General features: G+C 40.9%; 1 protein-coding gene across 2 annotated transcripts in view; it reads left to right on the top strand.

Annotated features, from left to right (window-relative positions):
- Window positions 1-23,389, top strand: part of map3k7cl (map3k7 C-terminal like) — a 200,315-nt gene extending 176,926 nt beyond the window's left edge. For both annotated transcript variants that reach the window (XM_041211600.1, XM_041211601.1), the window contains one exon: window positions 22,118-23,389. In XM_041211600.1, the coding sequence (XP_041067534.1) occupies window positions 22,118-22,298 (181 nt within the window). In that variant the 3' untranslated portion in view covers window positions 22,299-23,389. The remainder of the gene's footprint in view (window positions 1-22,117) is intronic.
- The last annotated feature ends 2,095 nt before the right edge of the window (window positions 23,390-25,484 follow it).

The following is a 25,484-nucleotide window of genomic DNA, read 5'->3' on the forward strand; positions in this document are numbered from 1 at the left end:
TGTATTCGGGACAGTTTCTTGGAACAATATGTTGTGAATGCAACCAGGGATCAGATTACTTTGGATCTGGTAATGTGTAATGAGGCAGCTTTAATAAATGATCTTAGAGTAAAGGATCCCTGTGGAAACAGTGACCATAATATGGTAGAATTTAGCATTCAGTTTGAGAGTGAGAAAGCTGGGCCAGAAACAACTGTGGTAAACTTAAATAAGAGTAATTACAATGGAATGAGGGCAGAGTTGGGTGGAGTGGACTAGGAAAGCAGTTTAGCAGAAAAGACGGTTGATGAACAATGGCAAAAGTTTAAGAAAATAGTTCATGGCTCTCAACAAAGATATATCTGGTGAGGAAGAAGGATTCAAGGAAGGGGATAAATCAACCATGGTTAAACAGGTAAGTTAAGGACAGTATCAAATTGAAAGAAAAAACATACAATGTGGCAAAGATTTTTGGTAAGCCAGAGGATTGGGAAAATTTTAAAAACCAACAAAAGATGACCAAAAGAATAATAAAGAGGGAGAAAATCAACTTTGAGGGTAAACTAGCAAGTAATATAAAAACGGACAGTAAGTTTCTTGAAATATATGAAAAGGAAGAGAGAAGGCAAAGTGAACATTGGCCCCTTATAGAATGAGGCTGGGGAAATAATGGGGAACCGGGAAATGGCAGAGGAGTTGAATAAATACTTTACTTCATTTTTCATGGTAGAAGATACTAATAGCATTCCAAAAATACTAAATATTCAAGGGCTAAAAGTGTGTGTGGGGAGGGGGGTGGGGGTGGGGGGGAAGAAAAAATAAATACAATAACGATCAGTAGAGAAAAAGTACTAGGGAAACTAATGGGGCTAAAGGCCAACATGTCCCCTGGACCTGAGGGGTTGCATCCTAGGATATTAAAGGAGGCAGCTACAGAGATAGCAGATGCACTGTAGTAATCTTCCAAAAATCCTTCCATTCTGAAAAAGTCCCAGAGGATTGGAAAACTGCCATTGTAACATCCTTATTCATAAGAAAAGGGAGACAAAAAAACAGGTAACTATAGGCCAGTGAGCTCCATATCTGTCATTGGGAAAATGTTAGAGCCTGTTATAAAAGATGTAATAGCAGAGCATTTAGATATACATAATCTAATCAAGCATAGTCAGCATGGCTTCATGAAGAAGAAATCATGCCTGACAAATTTATTAGAATTTTTTGAGGAGGTAACTAGCAGGATAGATAAAGGTGAATCAGTAGACAAAATATATTTGGATTTCCAAAAGGCATTCGATAAGGTGCTGCACCATAAGGCTACTTAATAAGATAAGAGCCCATGGTGTTGGGGGAAGTATATTAGCATGGATAGAGGATTGGCTAACTAATAGAAGACAGAGAGCCTTCTAAGGGGGGCATTTTTGGGATGGCAATCTGTAACTAGTGGAGTGCCATAGGGATCAGTGCTGGGGCCTCAATTATTTACATATATATATTAATGACTTAGATGTGAATGTACTATCGTCAAGTTTGCAAGTGACACAAAACTAGGTGGGAAGGCAAGTGGTGAGGATGACGCAAGGAGTCTACAGAGGGATTTAGACAGGTTAAGTGTTCGGGCAAAAACTTGGCAGATGGAATATAATGTGGGAAAATGTGAGGTTATGCACTTTGGCAGGAAGAATAGAGGAGCTGAATATTATTTAAATGGAGAAAGACTGCAGAAGGCTGCAGCACAGGGGGATTTGGGAGTCTTTGGGCATGGATCCCAAAAAGCTAACATACAAGTTCAGCAGGTAATAGGGAAGGCATATGGAATGTTGGCCTTTATTTCAAAGGGAATGGAGTATAAAAATAGGGAAATCTTGCTAAAACTATACAAGACACTAGTTAGACCACACCTAGAAAACCGTGAACAATTTTGGTCCCCTTATCTAAGGAAAGATATACTGACATTGGAGGCAGTCCAGAGAAGGATCACTAGGTTGATCCTGGGTATGGAGGGATTTTCTGATGAGGAGAGGTTGAGTAGGTTGGGCCTGTACTCATTGGAGTTTAGAAGAATGAGAGGCAACCTTATTGAAACATATAAGATTCTTAAGGGGCCTGACAAGGTAGATGCTGAGAGGTTGTTTCCCCTTGTGGAAGAGTCTAGGACCAGAGGGCATAGTCTCAGAGTAAGGGAGCGCCCATTTAAGACAGAGATGAGGAGGAATTTCTTCTCTCAGAGGGTAGTGAATCTGTGGAATTCTTTACCGCAGAGGGCTGTAGAGGCTGGGTCATTAAGTATATTCAAGGCTGAGATAGACAGATTTTTAATCAATAAGGAAATCGAGCTTTATGGGGAAAAGGCGGGATAGTGGAGTTGAGGATTATCAGACCAGCCATGATCTCATTGAATGGCGGAGCAGACTCGATGGGCTGAATGGCCTACTTCTGCTCCCACATCTTATGGTCTTATGTCTGACTTCCTCACCCCTACAGGTAATCCGAAGTGTAACTTATCCGTCAATTCCATTAACTTAGCTTTCTTTACTTGTAAACCAGCCAAAGCTATAACTTCAACTCCCAGACAAGTCTGACCAACTGCCAAAGCCATATTGTAGTCTCACCACTACAAAAAAACCCCACACCAACTCCTGAATTCAAAGTGCTTCTCGTACTCTTAATCTTTAGATTCATCAACTCCAAAAAAAATCAAGGAATTCAAATATATCCAGCAAAGAACCCCCAATATTTGTTATGACACAACCGTCGGTAAATATTGAGTTGTTCAAATCCAAAGGGAAACTTGAAACAACTGCCACAACTTATTTTGCAATTTGTATAAATTTTGAGCTGCGTGCCTTGAACTCGGTAGTAATAAGACCATCAAGTCTTATAGGCTTTTACAAAACTAAGTTAAATATTTATTACCAAGAGAAGGAGGAGGCGATGGTGTAGTGTTACTGTCGCTGGACTCATAATCCAGAGATGCAGGGTAATGCTCTGGAGACCCAGGTTCGAATCCTGGCAGATGATGGAATTTGAATGCAATAAAAATCTGTAATTAAAATTTTAATGATGACCATGGAATGATTGTTGATTGTCGTAAACAAAAAAACCATCAAGTTCAGTAATGTCCTTTAGGGAAGGAAATCTGTTGACTTTACCTGGTCTGGCCTACGTGTGACTCCAGATCCACAGCAATGTGGTTAACTCTTAAGAGCCCTTTGAAATGGCCTAGCAAGCCACTGAGCTGTAAAAAACTGCTACAAAGTCACAAAAAGGAATGAAACCGCACGGAAATGACAAGGGCAATCGCAGCCCTGTTGACCCTGCAAAGTTCTCCTTATTAACATCTGGGGGTTAGTGCCAAAATTGGGAGAGCTGTCTCACAGACTAGTCAAGCAACATCTGAGATAGTCGTCCTCACGGAATCATATCTTACAGATAATGCCCCAGACACCACCATCACCATCACCTGCAGAGATGGCAGCACAGTGGTATGCAGTAGGGAGGGAGTTGCCCTGGGAGTCCTCAAAATTGACCCTGCACCCCATAAAGTCTCATGCTATCAGGTCAAACAAGGGTAAGGAAACCTCCTGTTGATTACCACGTACCATTCTCCCTCATCTGATGAATCAGTGCTCCACCATGTTGAACACCACTTGGAGGAAGCACTGAGGGTGGCAAGGGCACAAAATGTACTCTGGATGGGGGACTTCAATGTCCATCACCAAGATTTGCTCACTTGCATCACTACTAACTGAGCTGGCCAAGTCCTACATGACATAACTGCTAGACTGGATCTGCAGCAGGTGGTGAGCGAACCAACAAGAGGGAAAAACATACTTGACCTCATCCTCACCTGCCTGCTGCAGATGCATCTGTCCATGACAGTATCGGTAGAAGTGACCACTGCACAGTCGTTGTGGAGACAAAGTCCTGCCTTCACATTGAGGATACTCTCTATCGTGTCGTGTGGCACTACCATCATGCTAAATGGGATAGATTTCGAACAGATCTAGCAGCTCAAGACTGGGCATTCATGAGGTGCTGTGGGCCATCAGCAGCAGCAGAATTGTACTCGAACACAAGCTATAACCTCATAGCCTGGCATAACCCCCACTCTACCATTACCATCAAGCCAGGGTATCAACCCTGGTTCAATGAAGAATGCAGGAGGGCATGCCAGGAGCAGCACCAGGCATACCTAAAAATGAGATGTCAACCTGGTGAAGCTATAACACAGGACTACTTGCATGACAAACAGTACAAGCAGCAAGTGATAGACAAAACTAAGCAATCCCACGACCAACAGATCAGATCTAAAGTCTGCAGTCCTGCCACATCCAGTCATGAATGGTGGTGGACAATTAAGTAACTCACTGGAGATGGAGGCTCCACAAATATCCCCAACCTTAATGATGGAGGAACCCAGCACATCAGTGCAAAAGATAAGGCTGAAGCATTTGCTACAATCTTCAGCCAGAAGTGCCGAGTGGATGATCCATCTTGGCCTCCTCAGGAGGTCCCCAGCATCACAGATGCCAGTCTTCAGCCAATTCGATTCACTCCACGTGATATCAAGAAAGAGCTGAAGGCACTGGATACTGCAAAGGCTATGGGACCTGACAATATTCCGGCAATAGTATTGAAGACTTGTGCTCCAGAACTTGCCCCATCCCTAGCCAAGCTGCTCCAGTACAGCTACAACACCGGCATCTACCCAGCGATGTGGAAAATTGCCTAGCTATGTCCTGTACACAAAAAGCAGGACAAATCCAACCTGGCCAATTACCACCCCATCAGTCTGCTCTCGATCATCAGTAAAGTATTGGAAGGCGTCATCAACAGTGCTATCAAGCAGCACTTGCTCAGCAATAATCTACTCACTGATGCCCAGTTTGGGTTCCGCCAGGGACATTCAACTCCTGACTTCATTACAGCCTTGGTTCAAACATGGACAAAAGAGCTGAACTCCCGAGGTGAGGTGAGAGTGACTGCTCTGGACATCAAGGCAGCATTTGACTGAGTGTGGCATCAAGGAGCACTAGCAAAATTGGCGTCAGTGGGAATCAGGGGGAAAACTCTCCACTGTTGGATTCATACCTAGCACAAAGGAAGATGGTTGTGGTTGTTGGAGGTCAGTCATCTCAGCTCCAGGGCATCACTGCAGGAGTTCCTCAGGATAGTGTCCTAGGCCCAACCATCTTCAGCTGCTTCATCAATGACCTTCCTTTCGCCATAAGGTCAAAAGCTGATGATTGCACAATATTCAGCATTATTTGCGACTCCTCAGATACTGAAGCAGTTCATGTCCAAATGCAGCAAGACCTGGACAATATCCAGGCTTGGCTGACAAGTGGCAAGCAACATTTGTGCCACACAAGTGTCAGACAATGACCATCTCCAACAACAGAGAATACAACCATCGCCCCTTGATGTTCAATGGCATTACCATCACTGAATCCCCCAGTATCAACATCCTGGGGGTTAGCGTTGACCAGAAACTGAACTGGACTAGCCATATAAATACTATGGCTACAAAAGCAAGTCAGAGGCTAGGAATTGTGCGACGAATCACTTAGCTCCTGACTCCCCAAAGCCTGTCCACTATCTACAAGGCACAAGTCAGGAGTTTGATGGAATACTCCCTATTTGCCTGGATGAGTGCAGCTCCCCCAACACTCAAGAAGCTTGACACCATCCAGGACAAAGCAGTCCCCTTGATTGGCACCCTGTCCACAAACATTCACTCCCTCCACCACCAACACACAGTAGCAGCAGTGTGTAGCATCTACAAGATGCACTGCAGGAATTTACCAAGGGTCTTTCAACGTCACCTTTTAAACCCACAACCACTACCATTTAGAAGGACAAGGATGGCAGATAGATGGGAGCATCACCACCTGGAAGTTCCCCTCCAAGCCACTCACCATCCTGACTTGGAAATATATCGCCGTTCCTTCTTTGCCATTGGATCAAAATCCTGGAACGCCCTCCCTAACAGTGCTGTGGGTGTACCTACACCACAGGGACTGCAGCGGTTAAGAAGGCAGCTCACCACCACCTTCTCAAGGGCAACTAGGGATGGGCAATAAATGCTGGCCCTGCCAGCAAAGCCCACATCCCGTGAATGAATAAAAAAAACAATTTTAAATACTTATATACATCTATAAATTACAGCTATGATAACTTCTAAATCCCCTAATCAATCTAACTCCCAGTTACACTTTTGTTAATGCAATAGTAAGACACACGGGGGAGAATTTTCTCCCTGTTGTGCAGGCTGGGCCGGAGCTGGCGCAGGCGGTGATTGGCTGCGCGCTGCCATTTTTCGTGGGCGGGTCAATTAAGGCTCACCCAGCATGACCCACACCCGGAAGTGCTAAGCGCTACCTGTGCGCGTGGGGGGGAGGAGGGAGAGTCACATGAGAGTGCATGCAGAAAAGAGCGCAGAAATCTCCCTGAGACACGGAGCTACCTCAGGGAGATTATTTTCATTATTAAAACTTTAAAAAGAGGATAGAAAAAATTATTCAGACATGTCCCCTCGTGTGACAGTGTCACATGAGCTGGGATATGTCAATGAATTTTACTAAAAAAATTTTTATTTGATTTATAAACAATTCATGAAACCTCATCCCGCACATGGATAAGGTTCCATGTTAAATGTGAAGGCCGCCTGGGCTTTTCGCCAACCGCCAACCTTAAGGTTGGCCGAGCAGCCCTGTCAATTATTTCAATTCGTTTTTCAAATGGCCTTAATAGGCCTTTGACAGTTCAGCGAGTGCACAGCTGACTCCACTGCACGCCTGCCGAACTGAGGATCGGAATGACACACAGTGATGTTGGGACGCACGCCTGATGCCCACTGCATGTAATTTTACACGTCAGCGAGCAGAGCCTGTCCTCACACGCCGACCAGAAGATTCCGGCCATAGATTTCAAAAGACCCAGGCAAAGAAACATGATACTCTGAAAAAGTCGAATTCAAAATGAGTTCTCTTCACTTCAGTCCCTGGAGACAGCAGCTTGAGACATAGAAGCTGAAGGCTTTTTCACAACTGTAGATCTTAAAAATGCCTACCCTTACACACAGCCTTCAGCCATTTATATGTGGTTTCCCTTTTGAATGCAAATACCCATTGGGCTGAGTTTTCCCCCCATTGAGGGGGGTTGCACGGGGGCTGGCGGGCGGGCGGGAACAAGTGCAAACCCGATCAGTGCCCCCAATCAGGTGAGCACCAACATTTTATGTGGTTGGGCCAATTAAGACCTGCCCAGCGTGATGCACACCCAGAAGCGCTGTACGCTCCCTGTACGAGCAGGGGGGATTCCCTGAATCGGGGTCTGCGCTCTTTTGCAGGTTGGACGGGCAGCATTCTTAATAACTTTAATTACTTTGTTATAGGCCTTTGATAGTTTAGTGGGCTGCGCACCCGCTGAACTGACAATCTAAATGACGTGCGGTGATGTTGGGACCCACCCCCGCTCGCTGACAGGAAAATTCTTCTCATTGTTTCATTATGTCTTTGGACTTTATCTTCCTGATAATAAAAACCTCTCATAGGACTAAGTTTTACCAGTAATCTGTGGGAAAAATAAACACACTGACCAGGATTTTCCTGTCGGTGAGCAGGGGGCGGGCGACCGTAAAATGACGCGCGGTGATGACGGGTGAAACTCTCGACATCACTGCGCCCCATTTAAATTTTCAAAATCAGCAAAATCAGTTGTGTACCCACCGACCAGGCAATGGCCAATTGAGTCCATTGACAGAGTCATTAAAGTAATTAATGGACTTGCTCATCCAACCTTAAGGTTGGCGGGCAGGCCGGGAGCCCTGGCGGGCATTAGACAAAGCATGAAACCTCATCCATGGGCAGGATGAGGTTTCATGTAGGTTGAAAAAATGTAATTAAAGTGTTTTTAAAAGTTATGGACAGTGTCACATGAGGGGACATGTCAGGGATTTGTTTTTTCTATTTTTAATATTTTTCAATGTGCAGCCGATCTCCCTGAGGCAGCACTTTGCCTCAGGGAGATGAGTGCACTCTGTCGTGCGCATGTGTGAAAGAGCGCACTCTTGGGTTTAGTGATCCCCCTGCGGCCCCCCCCCCCCCCCCCACCTGCACAGGGAGCGCACAGTGCTTCCGTGCTGACATCACCCTGGGCAGGCCTTAATTGGCCCGCCCACGTAAAATGGCGCCTCTGAGCGCCTGCTCTTCAACTTCCCCTCCGATGGCGGGAAAATTCTGCCCACTATTTCTAAACTTCACCTGGCTAGGTGGCACATTTCACCCCTCCTTTGAAAGCAATCTAGTCTGTTTTATTTAAAAATGCAAATGTTCCCTTGACACCTATGTTTTTAAACTTCCCCACGTTTACCTAATTAACATTTAAAACTTAACTTCTCTTCTTACATCAAAGCACCCAGATTAATTCAATTAAGTCAGACATACACACACACACACACACACACACACACACAGACACATTTGGAAATATAGACACATCCCACTATTACTCTTTACTTTTACAATAAATTCCAATAATATTGTGAGAATTGTTATATCTTCCTGACAGGAACAGCAAGCTAACCTTGATTTTTTTCCTTGAAAGCAAAATACTGCAGATGCTGGAAATCTGAAATAAAATCAAAAAATGCTGGAAAATCTCAGCAGGTTTGGCAGCATCTGTGGAGAAAGAAACAAAGTTAACATTTTGAACCTGTATGACTGTTCTTCAGAGGTTGATTTTCCCTTGATTGGCCAATTAATAGCCAAAGATCCTCTAGCACAGTAGGAGCTGCAGCCTAGATGCAGGTAAGAGAGAGAGAGGGCCCCTCCATCTTGAGGTGCTTTCTTAGCACTTTTAAAACTTTCGATGTAAAAAATGACCACAGCTGCCAGATTACCATTGTTAGGGAGTTGGGGTGGGGGTTGATGGGGAAATCCTTCCATAGGGTTATCCGCAGCTGCAGCTGTGGCCAGGTAGGCAGTGGTGGGCAGGGGGTCCTCAAAGATATGCTACACCTCTGTCCCACCCACAACCCCCCATCAGTCTGCTATCGGTTGGCTGCTTCTGGTAGCTGCCATGTGGCTGACGCCGCAGCAATGCATTTAATTAGCATTTTAATGACCTCAATTGGCTACCTGCCCCGATTTGGCCTTTAGGAAAATGATGGGATGGTGCCGGTAAATTGGCACGCAAGCCAGGGGTGTGAAATAACCAAACCACCAGCTTCTATTCCCAAGCTCTTACCATGGCTTCGAGTCTCCTCAAAATCCCATGAAAACTTTGTGGGTAGCTGAAAACAATATGATTGGTGAGCTTCAGTTGTAGACTAAAGAGACTAAGAGTTGATAAAAGGATTTGAAATGGAATCAAAATCAGCAAAAAAAAGGGAAAGGATTGGCTCAATTTTAACTAATTGCAATACACTTAGTACAATAAAGTAATTACTATGTGCAAGAAGTAAATTAAACATTTGAGTAACACCTAATTTGAAAATAAGTAAGCAGAAGTAGTGAAGATTCACTTCCTATTCCCAGTAATACAGTAGCAGAATTCTGTTGCTAAAACAATTACAACAGTATTCACTATTTTGTTCAAGAAGTGCAAAAGGAGTAGATGTTTCAAAAACATTTCCTGTGCACAACAGACTCCATGCATTAGCTATTTTGTGGTCACATTCTTATCAAACTGTTGTGGAGTTGATTTTCCAGGCAACTTTTCTCAGTGGAAATATTGAATATTTACAAGACAGCAGCAGCAACTACATGTGTGCATCTAACTCTATAACTAAAGAAGAAATCCAGCCTAGCCATTCCCCACACTGCTAACTCATTGGTTTACACAGATCATGTGATCTTACAACACAGGATTATTCTTTAAACTACAGTCCTATATTTATCAAAACTATAATTACTACACAAACTATTTGTGCTTGCCACACATTTTCCTGTATTATTTCATTTGTCTTTTCTATATGAAAATGTTTGTGGTAATACCAGGGAAAAATACAGACACAAAGAGAATTGGTGTTGACAATCTAAAATAAAATTTCTATGTGTTCTTGATGTGGTAACCATCTCTCTCTGTGTTTCTCACATTCTCTGAGTTATTCAACAATATGTGCCACATTGGAGATGGATGCTAGTTGGTGAGGACAAAAGAAATGAGGGTGGGTTCTTTGATGATGCTGCCTGTTTTGAAGAGGGGAGGGATAATGCCTAAAGAGAAGGAAACATTGACAATATGAACTAACATGAGAACCAAGAAGGGCAGATGGATAGTCAGCGGTTGAGTGTAAAGAGGATTGCAGAAGCAGGAAATGTGTCACATTGATGACGTCACAAGTATATAACAGGAATATGGGATTTTATTTTGATGTAACTTATAAAGTAACAAGTCTATAGTTCAAGCACAGAAGTAATGTGGAATTTATGGATATCTGCAAATTTATGGGATTTCGGATATTTTCACTGAGATTCTAACAAAATTAGCACTGAACAATTCATTTCAGAGTAGGTAATTTTGACTTTGAGTGAACTCATAACAGTGAAGATCAGCAGAATTGTACAACAAGAAGCTGAATTTATAGCACCCATTTTCCACTATCACCCAAAGTGTGTCCAGGCTAGAGTGAGTAATGGGCAGTAACACAATATTATTGTTTCAATGGAGTTTCAGGGTCGTGACATATTAACTCAAAATGGTCCACTTCGGCTGTTTTATTGCCTTGTTTTTCAAACACTACTGTTCTTAGAATTGAATTGAGGTAGTTGGGAGACTACTGTTAACAGTCTAGCAAGGTTACACATGCAACCAAGCACTATAAGGTGACTAGATTGTGAATGAGTGCCACCTGCTGACCAAACACAAATGATGTTTAAAAAATAAAAAACTGCGGATGCTGGAAATCCAAAACAAAAACAGAATTACCTGGAAAAACGCAGCAGGTCTGGCAGCATCGGCGGAGAAATGATTATTTCGCAGAGTATCAGAGAGCAAGTTAAGTGACTTACACAAAGTAAACTTTCATGTTCAAAAGTAGAAGGTTGTTGTGAAGTTGTATATTTGTGAACTGTATGCACTTTGTTCATAGGTGAATTACACAGTTCATAGGCAGCAATAAAGATCAACAAGTTATTGATCCATGCAATAGGATGGTTTCACCATAAACAATTCGTCTCATCCATTTTTGGTCTTTCCCATTTTAATCCTATTTTTCCCTTCATGTTCTCCCTCCCTTTCTCCAATGCTGAGAGTATTGATTCCTTGCTGGAGTACATTACCAAGAGTGGCAGGCACCTACCAATAACTTGCCTAAAGATCCAGTTTAGACTTTGGGTGTAAGCAAGTTATGTTACTGCGGGGTTATCACACCCAAATACAATGGCATAAACACTTGTGGCACAAGAGGTTGTTTAGCAATAAGGAGTAAGAACTTTTGCTGATTTTTTTATCCCTCATCTTTGAAGCCCATTGAGGTGTTCTTACTGAACCTTAATTAAGATCAACTAATTTATCACAGACAAAGAGTTGAATCTGGTTTGTTTCTGATCTCTGTCAGCTTATCTCAAGTAGTGACACTTACCTCTGGTCAGAAGGTGTGTGTTTGAGTCCCACTCCCCGACTTTAACATAAATTCTAGACTGACGCTCCATTGCAGTGCTAAAGTCTTTTGGAAGATATGTTAAATAGAGGCCTATTTAGTCAACATAAAGATCTCATGGCACTACTAGAAGAAAAGCAGAGATGTCCTGGTCAACATTCCTCCTTCAACTAGCACCGCCTAAACTAAGTTAATTGCTTCTTCATATAATTTCTTGTTGGACCTTACCAAATGCAAATTGACTGTAACACTTGCCACACATTAAAAATAATCCACTACCTGTGAAGCATTTTGGAACATTTTGATGGGATGAAAGGCATTATATAAATGAAGTTTCTTTCTTTGGAACTCAACTATTTGCCATTTTAATCAGCTGAGTCATTAGTGAAGAGCCTTGGTTTTCTGTTGAAAAACCATATTGAAGAGCCAAGACAATACATTATCAAGGTTGAAACAAATTTGAAAGAAGATGTGGTAAGTTTACAAGTTGCTGGATTGGTGGTATCAAATTAGGTTTTAAAAGTTGTAGATCAGTTGAGAAGAGAAAGCTAAAGGAAGAAACATTTTGGATATCCCGAGAAAGATTTGGAAAGAGAACAACAGTCGTAATTTCAACTTTGTGTTCAAGGTGGACAGAAGGATAATGACTATTGCAGCACTTTCCATTAGTGACAGGTACTTTAAAAGCACAGTACTTTTTATAACCAATTTTCTTTCCCACTTTCCTGAAAGCACTATTTACAATGGAATGCAGTCCCAGAGATGGCAGAGATCCTCTTTGACCTCAGCTAGATGGTAGTTCTTCACATGAACCTAGCCAATGAGCATTGAAAGAGTTAGTTGTTACACATCAGTAGTAGAGTTACTAGACCAGGATTTCAACTATATGCGCACGGCTCACTTGGTTACTAGACCAGGATAACAATCATGTAAGCATGAATCACTGGTTAGTACATGAGAATTGCAATCATGTGAACATGAATCACTGGTTAGTAGATGAGAATTGCAACCATATGTGCATGGATCACTGGGTTTTAATCTATCAGCACGATTCAATGATTGGCTCCACATGATGTGATAGTCTGCAACTCAGGGGACTGGAGTGCATCACCCTGGGAATTCACTTTAATCTGATTAGCAAACTTTCCCTTAAAGTTTTTGTTTTTTGTTGTTACAGTCCATGATGCCCTTTCTAAAAGGGCACTTAGTTCCTCTATATTGGCAACCTTCTGGTTGGATCAAAAGAGGTATAATTCATAAATGAGCAGTCTAAATACCATTTAATTAGATCAAGATAAGTGGCTATAGCTTAAACTTTTGTTTGCACTGACGTACTGGCAGAAGAAAGGATCCCTGCAATTGAACAGGTAGAATTGAGGTGCACTCAATATTTGGCCTCATATCAAATTCAAATGAGACCAGCGAGCTGCAGATATAATCTCAGCATCTCCATGCACCTTGCCAATGGAAAAGCTTTGAATCTTGGTAAGTGGGTAAAGGGGAAGGAAGGGCAATCAGTAGGAAGAAGATTGGAGGTTGAGGATGATCCAAACATTGAGATGGGGATCAAGGTGGTAATTGAGGAGGAAGAAGGAGAGATGGCTAGTAGTGGCATGTGGTTTCAGAGGGGTTAGGAGGATTTCTTCTCCTTCTCCTGGCTCCACATTCAGCAATTATTTTTTCCATACTTTTTGGTGATGATCTGCAGTGGTCCTTTTATGCCTGCATGTACGCCAGCAAACACATTTTTACAACAAACAAAGTTAAGCCCCTTGTTGTCTTGGTCCGTTGTCCCTCAGTCCCTCGATTCATGAGGAACATAAGAAATAAGAACAGGAGTAGATCATTTGGCCCTCGAGTCTGCTCCGCTATTCAATAAGATCATAGCTGATGTTGCGTTTTGAATTCCACATTCCCATCTACCCCTGATAATCTTTGATTCCCTTGCCTAACAAGAATCTATTTACCTCTGCCTTAAAAATATTCAATGACTCCTCCACTGCCTTCTGAGGCAGTGAGTTCCAAAGTAGCGCAACCCTCTGAGAGAAAAAAATTCTCCTTACCTCTGCCCTAAAAAGGTGACCCCTAACTTTAAAACAGTGCCTTCTAGTTCTGAACTCACCCACAAGAGGAAACACCCTTTCCACATCCACCTTGTCAACTGTTCAGGATCTTGTATACTTCAATCAAATCACCCCTCACTCTTCTAAACTCCAGTGGAAACAAGTCCAGTCTGTCCAACCTCTCCTCATAAGACAACCCACTCATTCCAGGAATCAATCTAGTAAACCTCCTCTGAACCGCCTCTATCCATCCTTAAAGAAGGAGACCATAACTGCACACAGTATTCGAGATACAGTCTCACCAATGACCTGTATAACTGAAGCATAACATCCTTACTTTTATGTTCAATTCCTCTCATAATAAATGATAGCATTCCATTAGCCTTCTTAATTACTTGCTGTACCTGCATACTAACTTTTTGTGATTCATATACTAGAGCACTTAGATCCCTCTGCACCTCAGAATTACGCAGCCATTCTCCATTTAAGTAATACTCTTTTATTCTTTTTTATAATACTTTTTTATTCTTCCTGCCAAAGTGAACAACTTCACATTTTCCCACATTAAACTCCATTTACCAGATCTTTGCCCATTCACTCAACATATCTATATCCATCTGTGACCCGCTTATGTCCTCTTCACAACATACTTGCCTACCTACCTTTGCGTGATCTGCAAATTTAGCTACCATGGCATCACTCCCCTCATCTAAAGCATTTATATAAATTGTCAAAAGTTGAGACCCCAGCACAGACCCCAGTGGGACTCCGCTAGTCACATTCTGTCAATCCGAAAAAGACCCATTTATGCATACTCTCTGTTTTCTGCCAGCCAGCCAATCTTCTATCCATGCTAATATGTTACCCCCTACACTATGAGCTTTTATTTTCTGTAATAACCTTTGATGTGGCACTTTATCAAATGCCTTCTGGAAATCCAAGTACAGTATGCCTACAGGCTCCACAGTGCATGTTATTCCTTCAAAAAATTCCAATAAATTGGTTAAACATTATTTTCCTTTCGCAAAACCATGCTGACTCTTACTGATTACCTTGAGCTTTTCAAAATGCCCAGCTATAACCTCCTTAATGATTGATTCTAATAACTTGACCACGACAAACATTAAGCTAACTGGTCTATAGTTCTCTGTTTCTGCCTCGCTCCCTTCTTGAATAGAAGGGTTATATTTGCTACTTTCCAGTCTGATGGAACCTTCCCAAGATCTAGCAAATTTTGGAAAATTAACACTAACGCATCTACGACCTTAATATCCACCTCTTTTAAAAGCTTAGGATGTAGCCCAATAGGACCCAGAGACTTGTCAGTCTGCATCTCCAACAGTTTGCTCAGTACCTTTTCCCTAGGAATTGCAATTTCACCAAGTTCCTCTCTCCCTTTCACCACCTGATTTGCAGCTATTGCTGGAATGTATCTTTGTTTTCTCTATTTTGTATCTCTATTGTGAAGCAAAATATTTGTTCATTTCTCCCACCATTTCCTTATTATCTACTATTAACTCCCCATTGTCATTCTCCAGAGGACCAACACTCTACTTTTTTCCTTTTTAAATACCTGTAAAATCTCTTACTTTCTGTTATTACCTTTCTAGCTAGCTTCCTCTCGTACTTTAATTCATTTCTCCTGATTAACCTTTTAGTCATTCTCTGCCGCTCTTTATATTCTGATCAATCATCTCTCCTGCCACTCATCTTTGCGCAGTTATATGCTTTTTCCTTAAGTTTGATGCTTTCTATAACTTCTTTAGTTAACCACGGATGGTGGGTCCCCCCCTTAGAATTTTTCTTTACAGTAGGAATATACTTATTCTGAATATTCTGAAATATCCCCTTAAATGTCTGCCACTGCTTCTTTATTGACCTATCCTCTAGCCTCGTATCCCAGTTCACTTCAGCGAGCTCAGCTTTCATGCCCGCGTAGTTGCCCTTATTTAAGTTTAAGATATTAGTCTAAGGTCCATTCTTCTCCCTTTCAAACTGGATGTAAAATTCAATCATACTGTGGTCACTACTACCTAGGGGTGCCTTTACTCTGAGATCATTAATTAATCCTGTCACATTACACAAAACCAAGTCTTATATAACCTGCTCTCTGGTTGGTTCCAGAACATGCTCAGAATCACACAGTACAGAAGAGGCCCTTCGGCCCATCGAGTCTGCACTGACATGTGAGAAACACCTGGCCTACCTACCTAATCCCATTTACCAGCACTTGGCCCATAGCCTTGAATGTTATGACATGCCAAGTGCTCATCCAGGTACTTTTTAAAGGATGTGAGGCAACCCGCCTCCACCACCATCCTAGGCAGTGCATTCCAGACTGTCACCATCCTCTAGGTACAAAAGTTTTTCCTTACATCCCCCCTAAACCTCCTGCCCCTCTCCTTGACCTTATGTCCCCTCGTGACTGACCCTTCAACTAAGGGGACCAGCTGCTCCCTATCCACCCTGTCCATGTCCCTCATAATCTTGTACACCTCGATCAGGTCTCCCCTCAGTCTTCTCTGCTCCAACAAAAACAACCCAAGTCTATCCAACCTCTCTTCATAACTTAAGTATTTCATCCCAGGCAACATCCTGGTGAATCTCCTCTGCACCCCCTCCAGTGCAATCACATCCTGCTGCTCTAAGAGACTATCTCAAAAGCATTCTAAGAACTCCTCCACCAGGCTACTACTGCTAATCTGATTTTTCCAGTTTATATGTTGATTAAAATCACCAATGATTATCGCCGTCCCGTTATCACAAGCACATGATATTTCCTTTTGAATAATTTGTCCTACACTGTGGCTACTGTTAGGGGGCCTGTAGACCACTCCCACTAGTGACTTTTTTCCCCTACCATTCCTCTTCTCCACCCAAACTGATCCTACATCCTGATCTCAATCATGACGTCAGGGTCGTGAGTTTCTGCCATGGCCTTCATGTGACTGAACAGGCCAATTCTTGTCCCACAGATCTTTGGGCACATGGGACAGGACATCCCACGAGGTAGTGGGACCCAGAGTGCAGGATTTGCTTCCTTTTCTTTCTTTCTCATCCGCCGCTCTGCCTCATCATTAGGGCTTCTGGACTCAAAGCAAAGTAAGCCCCTTATTTGCATACACAAATGGGATAAATCCTGTTTCAGGTGTGGCTCTAGAATGGCTATATTTTTGCCAATGCATATATGGCATTCAGGGCACTTCCAGCTTGTAATCGGCATGTGCTTCATGCTAGCCATAGCCAAGGCTTGGTTGTCAATTTGGTGCCTGTAAACACTTATCACTATCAAATTTCTCAACCAATATTTTGAAATACTATCATCTGTCATTATAATAAACTCTTTAAGGAACAAATGTTTCCTGATCCTGACTGAGTTTCAGTGACAGCCAGGATAGGTTCAAACCTCAAAATGATGATGTACTTGTCAATCGAGGGGCAAAGTTGGCATAGTGGTAATGTCACTGAACTAGTAATCCAGAAGCCCAGGCTAATGCTCTGGGGACATGGGCTCAAATCCCATCATAGCAGCTGGTGTAATTTAAATTCAATTAATAAAATCTGGAATATAAAGCTAGTCATCTGTGATGGTGACCAACTATCATTGATTGTTGTAAAATCCATCTGGTTCACTAATGTTGTTTAGGGGAGGAATTCTGTCTCTTTACCTGGTCTGGCCTACAAACCCACAGCAATGTGATTAACTTAACTGCCCCCTGATATAGCTGAGTAAACCACTCAGTTCAAGGGCAATTAGGGGTGGGCAACAAATGCTGGCCTTTCCAGTGATGCCCACATCATATGAAAGAATGTAAAAAAATTTCTGCAATTGTGAGGTTAACAATTGTTTTTTAAATTGTGATGTGTGGCTTGACTGAGGTTTAATCATGTGGTGAAATTTCAGTAATGTTATCTTAGAATTGTAGAGATGTGGAATTTCATTTTATTGAACACTGGCTTCTAATTTTGGAGTTCAGAACAGCTCCGGATTGTGGGAAAAACATGGTTGCAGCATTTGAGCATTGCATTCTCTGTTACAATTTTTGAGATGTGCTTTAGTAACTCTCTGGGACTGTGATCGTACTTGATTATGGAACCATACAGCCGAGAAGGAGGTCATTTGACCCACGGTACCTATGTCAGCTCTCTGAAAGATCTATATATTTGTTTCCATTTCCCTAACCTCTCCTCACACCATGTTAAATTGATCTTTATAGAATCGTGAGGATCTTATACACTCAGCATATGTGATGTGAAACCATTAACTAACTTTATAGTATTTGCATTGTGGGACCTTTTGTCTTGAAATCTGATCTATCAGGACAAAATGTCATGATGTTTGAAGACTGCTAAATAAGCAGTCCAGAAGGTTTGAGACAGTGGAAACAGCCCATGATATCAAATCTAACCGCACACTGCCCTGTCCATGATCCTGAGACCATTTCCTGAATTGTAATTGAACTTGTACTTTTAGTACTGCTTCAAATGTGAACCTGAGCTTAGACAGACTGCATATTGTGAAAAAGAGGATCGTGATCCAGAGACTGACTGTTTCCTTTAGCTGAACTGAAACAAACATTGTAAAAAATGTATAAATTCAATAAAGAGGAAGTTTCCTCATCAGGGCCCTTTTTAAAACCAGGCAGTTAAACTAAAATCAAAGTTCTTTCTAATACCCTTCTAATTTTGTTTATTTTTCAAATATGGCAATTACTGATAAATATGTGCATTTATCATTACCTGATTATAAAATCATAGAATAATACAGAACAAAAGGAGACCATTTAACCCATTGGGTATGTGACATTTTATTCCTCTAACATGAGCATCAACACCACCAGATGCCGGGATAGGGCATATGCAAAGTAAAACTCACTAACTGACGTTCAGTCTCAAAACAAAACTCACACAAGGTTCCCTACATGTCTGGTTTTCAGCTGATCAGCTCTGTTATTGAGTCGGGTACCTGGAAATTTATAAAATGTAAAGCAGAAACTAATGGATAAATTTACTTTTTTAACTTTGGAGTGGACACACTGGCCTGTTGGAGTACACAATGGAAATGTGGGTGGGGTGGATTGTCCATAATAGAGCCACCCTATTTTCTGTCCATTTAAATAAATCCTAGATAAAAAATCTTAGAATTGGCATCTGACACCAGAATCTAGTGAAATAACTCAATGTCATGTTAACCACCCCAGCTCACCTCTACCTCACATTGTCTGTTCACCTTAGGAGCTGGATTCAGAAAATCTACTCCACAATGCTATAATTTTTAATCTTTGAAGAGATGACCTTACTCTGTGTCCATGAATTACCAACACCTATCCTTTAAGGCAAGCATTGTTTGGGTGTCAAAACAATCACTAATGTTAGATCCCCATGATATTGCAATACAATGTTCAAGTTATAATTTTTCTAATGTTTAGAATTTTTTAATAGAATTATGGAAGTGTACAAGGGGGAAGTGTGTTGTATCACAAGTACTTCCCAATAGAATATGGTTCCTCTTTAATGGTTGACATCTTCGTGTGGCTAAGAGGGAGAGGATGCCAATTCCATAGAATCATAACTGACTGAACCTGTCACTGATAATAGCTGATTAAGGAATTGAACTTTCACCTGAACTGAACTGCAAGGTCTCAATGGGACTTGTTGCTGGGAATGGCTTCTCTGCGATTTCTCATCAGTTATGCAGCTGAGACGTAGAAAAAGAAACAAAAATACTTTCTATAGAATATCCTATTTCTTTAAGCATATTAGTGCCAATCAATGGTTTTATTGTAAAGGAAAGCACCAAGTAGGTCTAGCAGCAGAAAACAACAATATATCAAGAAAGATGATGAACTGCTAGTATGAATCATTCTTACTATGTTAAAAATATATTATTTTAAAACAATAATGTAATAACTCTTCTGATGGCTCATTGGGCAGTACATCAGTGTGAGAAGGAGGTCCCAGGTTCGGGTCCAGAAAATCTCGGCCTCCGTTTCCTGTCACTCAGCCAATTTCATATCCATGTTGTTACTGTCCTTTTTATCCCATGAGCTACAAATTTGCTGACGTCTATTGTGTGACACCGTATCAAATACCTTCTGGAAGTCTATGTACACCACATCAGCAGCAATGCCCTCATCAGTGGCCACTTCTGAAGTAGGAATTCATCCATTTTGCTCCACCAGCCTCCTCCTGGCTCCTTTCTGCATGAGTAGCAGTTAAGCGTTAAAGTGGAGATAGTTTTGTACTCTAGACTCAAATCCACCCAGTTGCAACAGCCAACTTGACACTTGTGTTTTACAAGTGGCAGAGAGATAAATTTTCAACCCATTAATTCAGGCTGAATTTACACCCTGGCCCAAAGAGAAGAGAACAGTGTTCCAACTTGTGATGCACCTGTCCCTTATTGTAGGAGGTCAGTTACCATTTATATAAGTTCTAAATGTATTAAATGAGGAGACGATGTTTAATTATGATTATGAATAAGTGGAGAGATTTCTTATCAATATTAATCTTGTTCATGTGCAAATTATCAAGGTTTGAGAGTATTAGAAATTGTAGGTGTGTTATCTGTACTTCTGAACTACCTTATGCCCTGCAATATGAGCTCCAATAATCTTTTACTATTAATGCAAATGTTCAATGTTTGAATACACAGAATTCCAAACTGAACACTTCAAGTAATAAATGGACAGCTCACATTGCAACGTCTAATGCATTTATCTATATAGACAGTTCAGAAAAATGAATGAAGCAGCATGACTCAGTAGTTGCAGACTTATCTCAGAGGACAAATATTTACCACAACGCACAGCAGTGGTATTTTCAAGGGCATCAATCAGGAAACAAGCAACAAAACTGCTTTCTTGTCAGAGATTTGGTGACCATTTCAGCCCGTTGCAAAGATAAGATAAATGCACCAACTGAACATTTAACTTTGTCCTTTTTAATTTGAGAATTTACATGAAGATGCTTGATTAATTAACATGCAATTTCTTTTCTTTTTAAATGTACCTTTAGAGTCTCACACATTTGCATTGCTGCAGTGTGAACCAGTTTATACTAGCAGCAAAATGTTGTCTGGCTATGTATATTCCATAGTAGTGAACAAGGATTGTTCTTGAAACAAACAGAATGATAGAATGGACATAAAGCATGCTAAGATTAATGCATATAAATGCACATATTATAGAAAGTCATGGATTCAAGCCCCTCTTATCTAGGCTGACACTTCACTCCAGAACATACTGCATTCTTGGAAGTGCTATCTTACAAATGGGGCGTTAACGCAAGGCTGTTTGTCCGCTTAGGTGGATATAAAAGATTCTACTCATAATTTGAAGAATATCATGACATTTCCCTGATGTGAATGACAACATTCCTCGATTAATCGACACCAGTAAACACAGATCGCTTGATTAATTTATCTATTTTGAGGACGTGTGTAATAAAAAATAACTGCAGTTTGCCTATATAACAAAAGCAATACCATTTCAAAAGCAATCCATTGATTATAAAATGTGTTGGGATGTGCTAAGGGCATGATAACATGCTATATAAATGCAATTCTTTCCATAACATATTAAAGAGACAAAGACTTATATTTATATAATACATATCACTTTCAATGGTTTTCCATAGGAAACCAGCAGCCTATAGGGTGAATATGATGTGGAACTTGTCAGTCCTCCTGGACCACTATGCTCATGAGAACGGCTACACCCAAATATGTTGATTGGAATTCATAGGTCAGATTTAAGGCACTTCTTCCCAGTAATTGAGACGTGGATCTAAACTGCTGAATGGGCGTTCAGTATCTCACTGTTAGAATTGCCTGTATAGTCTTCTAGGGCTTGTTTCTTAAAGAATGTTTAAATTCTTGCTTTTGGTCACAAAACTGGAAATCCTGAAAAATACAAAGCTTTACTTTAAATAAAAACAAAATACTGGGAATGCAGGGTATCCGAAATAAAAATAGAAAATACTGGAAATACTCAGCAGGTCAGTCAGCAGATGTGGAGATAAAAACAAAGCTAACATTAAAAGTTAACAAAGTTAATTTCATCAGAATGGCCTGTCTTTGTAAACTTTTCTCTCTCCATAGATGTTACCTAACCTGCTGAGTATTTCCACATTTTTTGTTTTTATTTAATATTTGAATGAATTGGTCAAGTACAATCCTGCATAATATGTTGTGTTATATTGCAAGTTTGGTGAAAGGTAGTCTTTGGGTAGCCATTCCTGTTGAATTGCAGCAAGAGGTTGTCTATCTCAGCAATGCCCAACTATCCCCTCAAGTTTTATATGTAGACTCAGCAATTGCCTAAAAGTGTCTATGGGGAGTACAAGTTAGTATGATCATATTTTGTTATGAAGTACTTAAGAGTGAGAATACAAGCACGTAATTGTGACCAACTACATGATGTGTTGGAAAGTATATTCATTCAGTATTCATATTTCTGTTATTTGTCAGAAAACAGCTGATTGCAGAACTTGATCAAGATGAAAAGGATCAACTGAATGCTACACACCTAACACAGGAATACCAGCAGCTCTCTGAAGAGAACCACTCTCTGACTTCCTACCATTTACAGTGTAGAGAACATCTAGAGAAACTTCAGGTGCTATTACAGCAGCAACAGGGATCGTCTTGACTCCAGGCAGGCGGTGCTATATTTATGACAAGCAAAATGCTGGAATAGCTACAGAATCATTTTTGCAGATTCACAAAATCAATTGGAAGAGTTTGCAATAAGGAGAACAGAAGCTATTTTGGTAGTTCAGTGTTTTACTGGAAGCTGATTTGCAGCATTGCTGTAGTTTTCCCAGATGAGCTTTTCTTTTTATTTGTACACAATATGTAGCAACATTTCAATTTGCTGGCATCAAAGAATACAATATGGAAAGGGGTTAAGAACTCCAGAAGTCATAAATATGCAAATACTAAATGCATCAATGTTCTTGATTGAAACAAATTGAAAACATGAAAAATATTTTTTAAACAAAAACATTTGTATAATGATCAAATAAATGCTGATAAAGAATCATATATATCATAACAGAATATTCTGTACTTATATTTGTTTAAAATTCAAATTTAATTTAAAAGTTTAATTTAAACATTTCAAAAGTGCAACTTCTTTTTAAATCAACTGTGCATGTGAAAGGTGTTTGATTGAGATTTCAAAAATAATTTTTGAAACCCATGGAGATTTTCTGAAATACTTCTATTTTCATTTTTAGTCCTTTGCAAATTGAAAAACTGCACTCACAGAATAGGTTACTCATGCAGGACTTTTATATATGATATGCATCATATGTTTCGAAATTTACTCTTTCAGTCAACTAAGAATACAGGCAGTGCAAATGGGCAATTTATTAAAGTTATAATCTTGTAACATTTTTATACATATGTGGTTAAATAGTTTTTCGTTTTAATTCTTTGAGAATACTTGGAGCAATTCTATACCATGTTTTACAAGGTGTAATCACATTTAGCATTTTATCTATAGAAGCAATGATACCTGGAGTAGTTTCATTATTTTCTATAGTTTACTAAATCTTCTTTCAGTGCATGGAACTCCTCGCTTTCAATTGTTATGAGATGGAAAGAATATAATGTGAAACCTGCATAGGATGTTAAGTACTCAAAGAATTTAACAAGAGATTCAAAAATGGTCTCCACTGTATTATTTGACATAGTTGTACAGATACCTATAATTTCAATAAAACTTGGGTGACATGACTTTTACAATTTGTAAATTGGGTCTAGCCAGCTGGAATTAGGAACAAGATCAGTGACATTGAATCTTTGTGCCTTTAGTACTATGTCCAATTTCCTGTCCTTAAACAACACCAGAAATGCTTCTCAGTTTGTGGGTAGACGTAATACAAACAAGGTCAAAATGACATCATTGTGTCACTCATGCAATTTCCCAGCATTCAGGCTAGTATAGCATTATTGCATTTATTTGTCCGTATTAAATCCTACAAACAGTGCGTCATGAAGTAGCTTTAATGAACCCTATGAGAGGATTGATAGGAATATAGGAAGCTTTTTCCCCATCAATTTACTTGTATTTTTCCCCCTGTTGCCACTTAGGTTACCATGAGCTTTTGTGGTAGTTGTTCAGGCAGTGCTGTTTCAGGATGAGAACTAACAAAGAGATGCTGGACTGCACCTACCTGCTAGTACCCCCAACAACAGAATTGCAGTATGGCACACATATTCCCAACTGTCAGAAGAATAGTGCTGTGGAGGTTTTGATTAAGGGGTGCCATTACAGTCTTATGACGATACATACTCCAAACTGACCTGCAGTCAAAAACATACACAGGCACAGCATTGCCAATGGCTGTCAAGGTAACAGTGGTCCTTAGCTTTTATGCTGCAAGTTGATCACAGGTTACCACTGGAAACCTCTGCAACATAAGTCAAACAGCTGAATGTAGTTATTCAAAGCAAGTGACTGATTGCCTTGTTTGCTCAAGCAAGCGATTTAATCTCCTTCACGTTGCTAACTAACAGCAGCATGAGAAGGCTGTACATTTTTACTAAGTGACAGGATTTCAAAAGATCCAGGTTTTTGTAGATTGCAGACAGGTGGTCCTAGGTGCTCCCTAACATGCAGCAACCATAGTGCAACCAGATTTTATTCATCTACTCTTTGCTCCCCCTGAGTGACAGAGAGCAGGATGTGAACTTATAGCTCTGGTGTTGCAACTCGCTTGTATGTTGCCTTGTAAAGTCTCTTAAGATTGAGGTGGCATTAGTTTCCTGGCAGTTGAACCCTACGAATGATCAGCAATAGGCAGTGCCACTTCTACTATATGCGTGGCCTGGCCCTGTATGCCTTCTGACATATATGCAGAAATAGCACCGTCACCTGTGCTTAATCCAGCAATGCTCCTGTTAATGGACATTGCCTCCCATGACTATTGACTGCTTTGATAACAGACCATCCATGTGATCAGTGAACAAAGCTTTCTTCTTTGTCACACTTCCTCCCCCATGAGTTTCAAAGGTCCCATTAGAGAAACAGACAATTCTCCTTCACTGGCTGGAAGAGCAGCCTTGTGAACAGCCGACACTTCGGGGGGTAGCAGCAAGAGGTCCAGGTGCAGAGCCTCATTAACATACCCTTGGCTGATTTCAAGATCAAAATGGCCAGGAAATCACAGCCCAACCCTTATGTATCAGAGACTGTTGCCTCATCCCAACTGAGATGGAAAAGGAGCGTTCTGGGGTGGTCAACTATTCAGGATGAGGAGATACCAAGCAGGCAAGGTGTACACTTCTCTTGCAGGGCTCAGAGAAAAGACGTACTTATATGGTGGGGCCTCAGCTGTTCCTCCGCTCACTAGCTTCAGACTCAGGAAAGTCACAGCCAGTTGTCCACTCAGGCCAAAGTTAACATGACACTCAGGTACTCAGAATTTCATCAAATCCCAAACCACATATTTCATTGTGTCTCCTTGATGCTTCCAATTGCAATTGTGGACTAAGTGTCCTGCTTCCTTCTAACTCACTACCCTCAACCAGCTGTACCTGGCCAAGTCTACAAAGCTCCTGTCCTTGTATTTCTAAAGTGGACTGGCCAATTTCCAAAATTTGCAAACTAGCACACCTGTCCTTTAAGCTGCTGGTCTTTAAATCCTGCTGCTGCACCTGATTTCTGACTCAGCAAAGGAGTTAACCCATTTTATAATAATGTGACTAATTCCAGAAATATTTACACAGTCAGCATACTAAAGGGATGGCAGAGCCTTCTGACTGAGCTTACAGCTGATCACAAACTTTAGGATGAAGTATCAAAAACATACCTCCTCGGGAATAATGT

This window comes from Carcharodon carcharias, chromosome 18 (genome assembly GCF_017639515.1).
Source record: "Carcharodon carcharias isolate sCarCar2 chromosome 18, sCarCar2.pri, whole genome shotgun sequence".
NCBI classification, from domain to species: Eukaryota; Metazoa; Chordata; class Chondrichthyes; order Lamniformes; family Lamnidae; genus Carcharodon; species Carcharodon carcharias.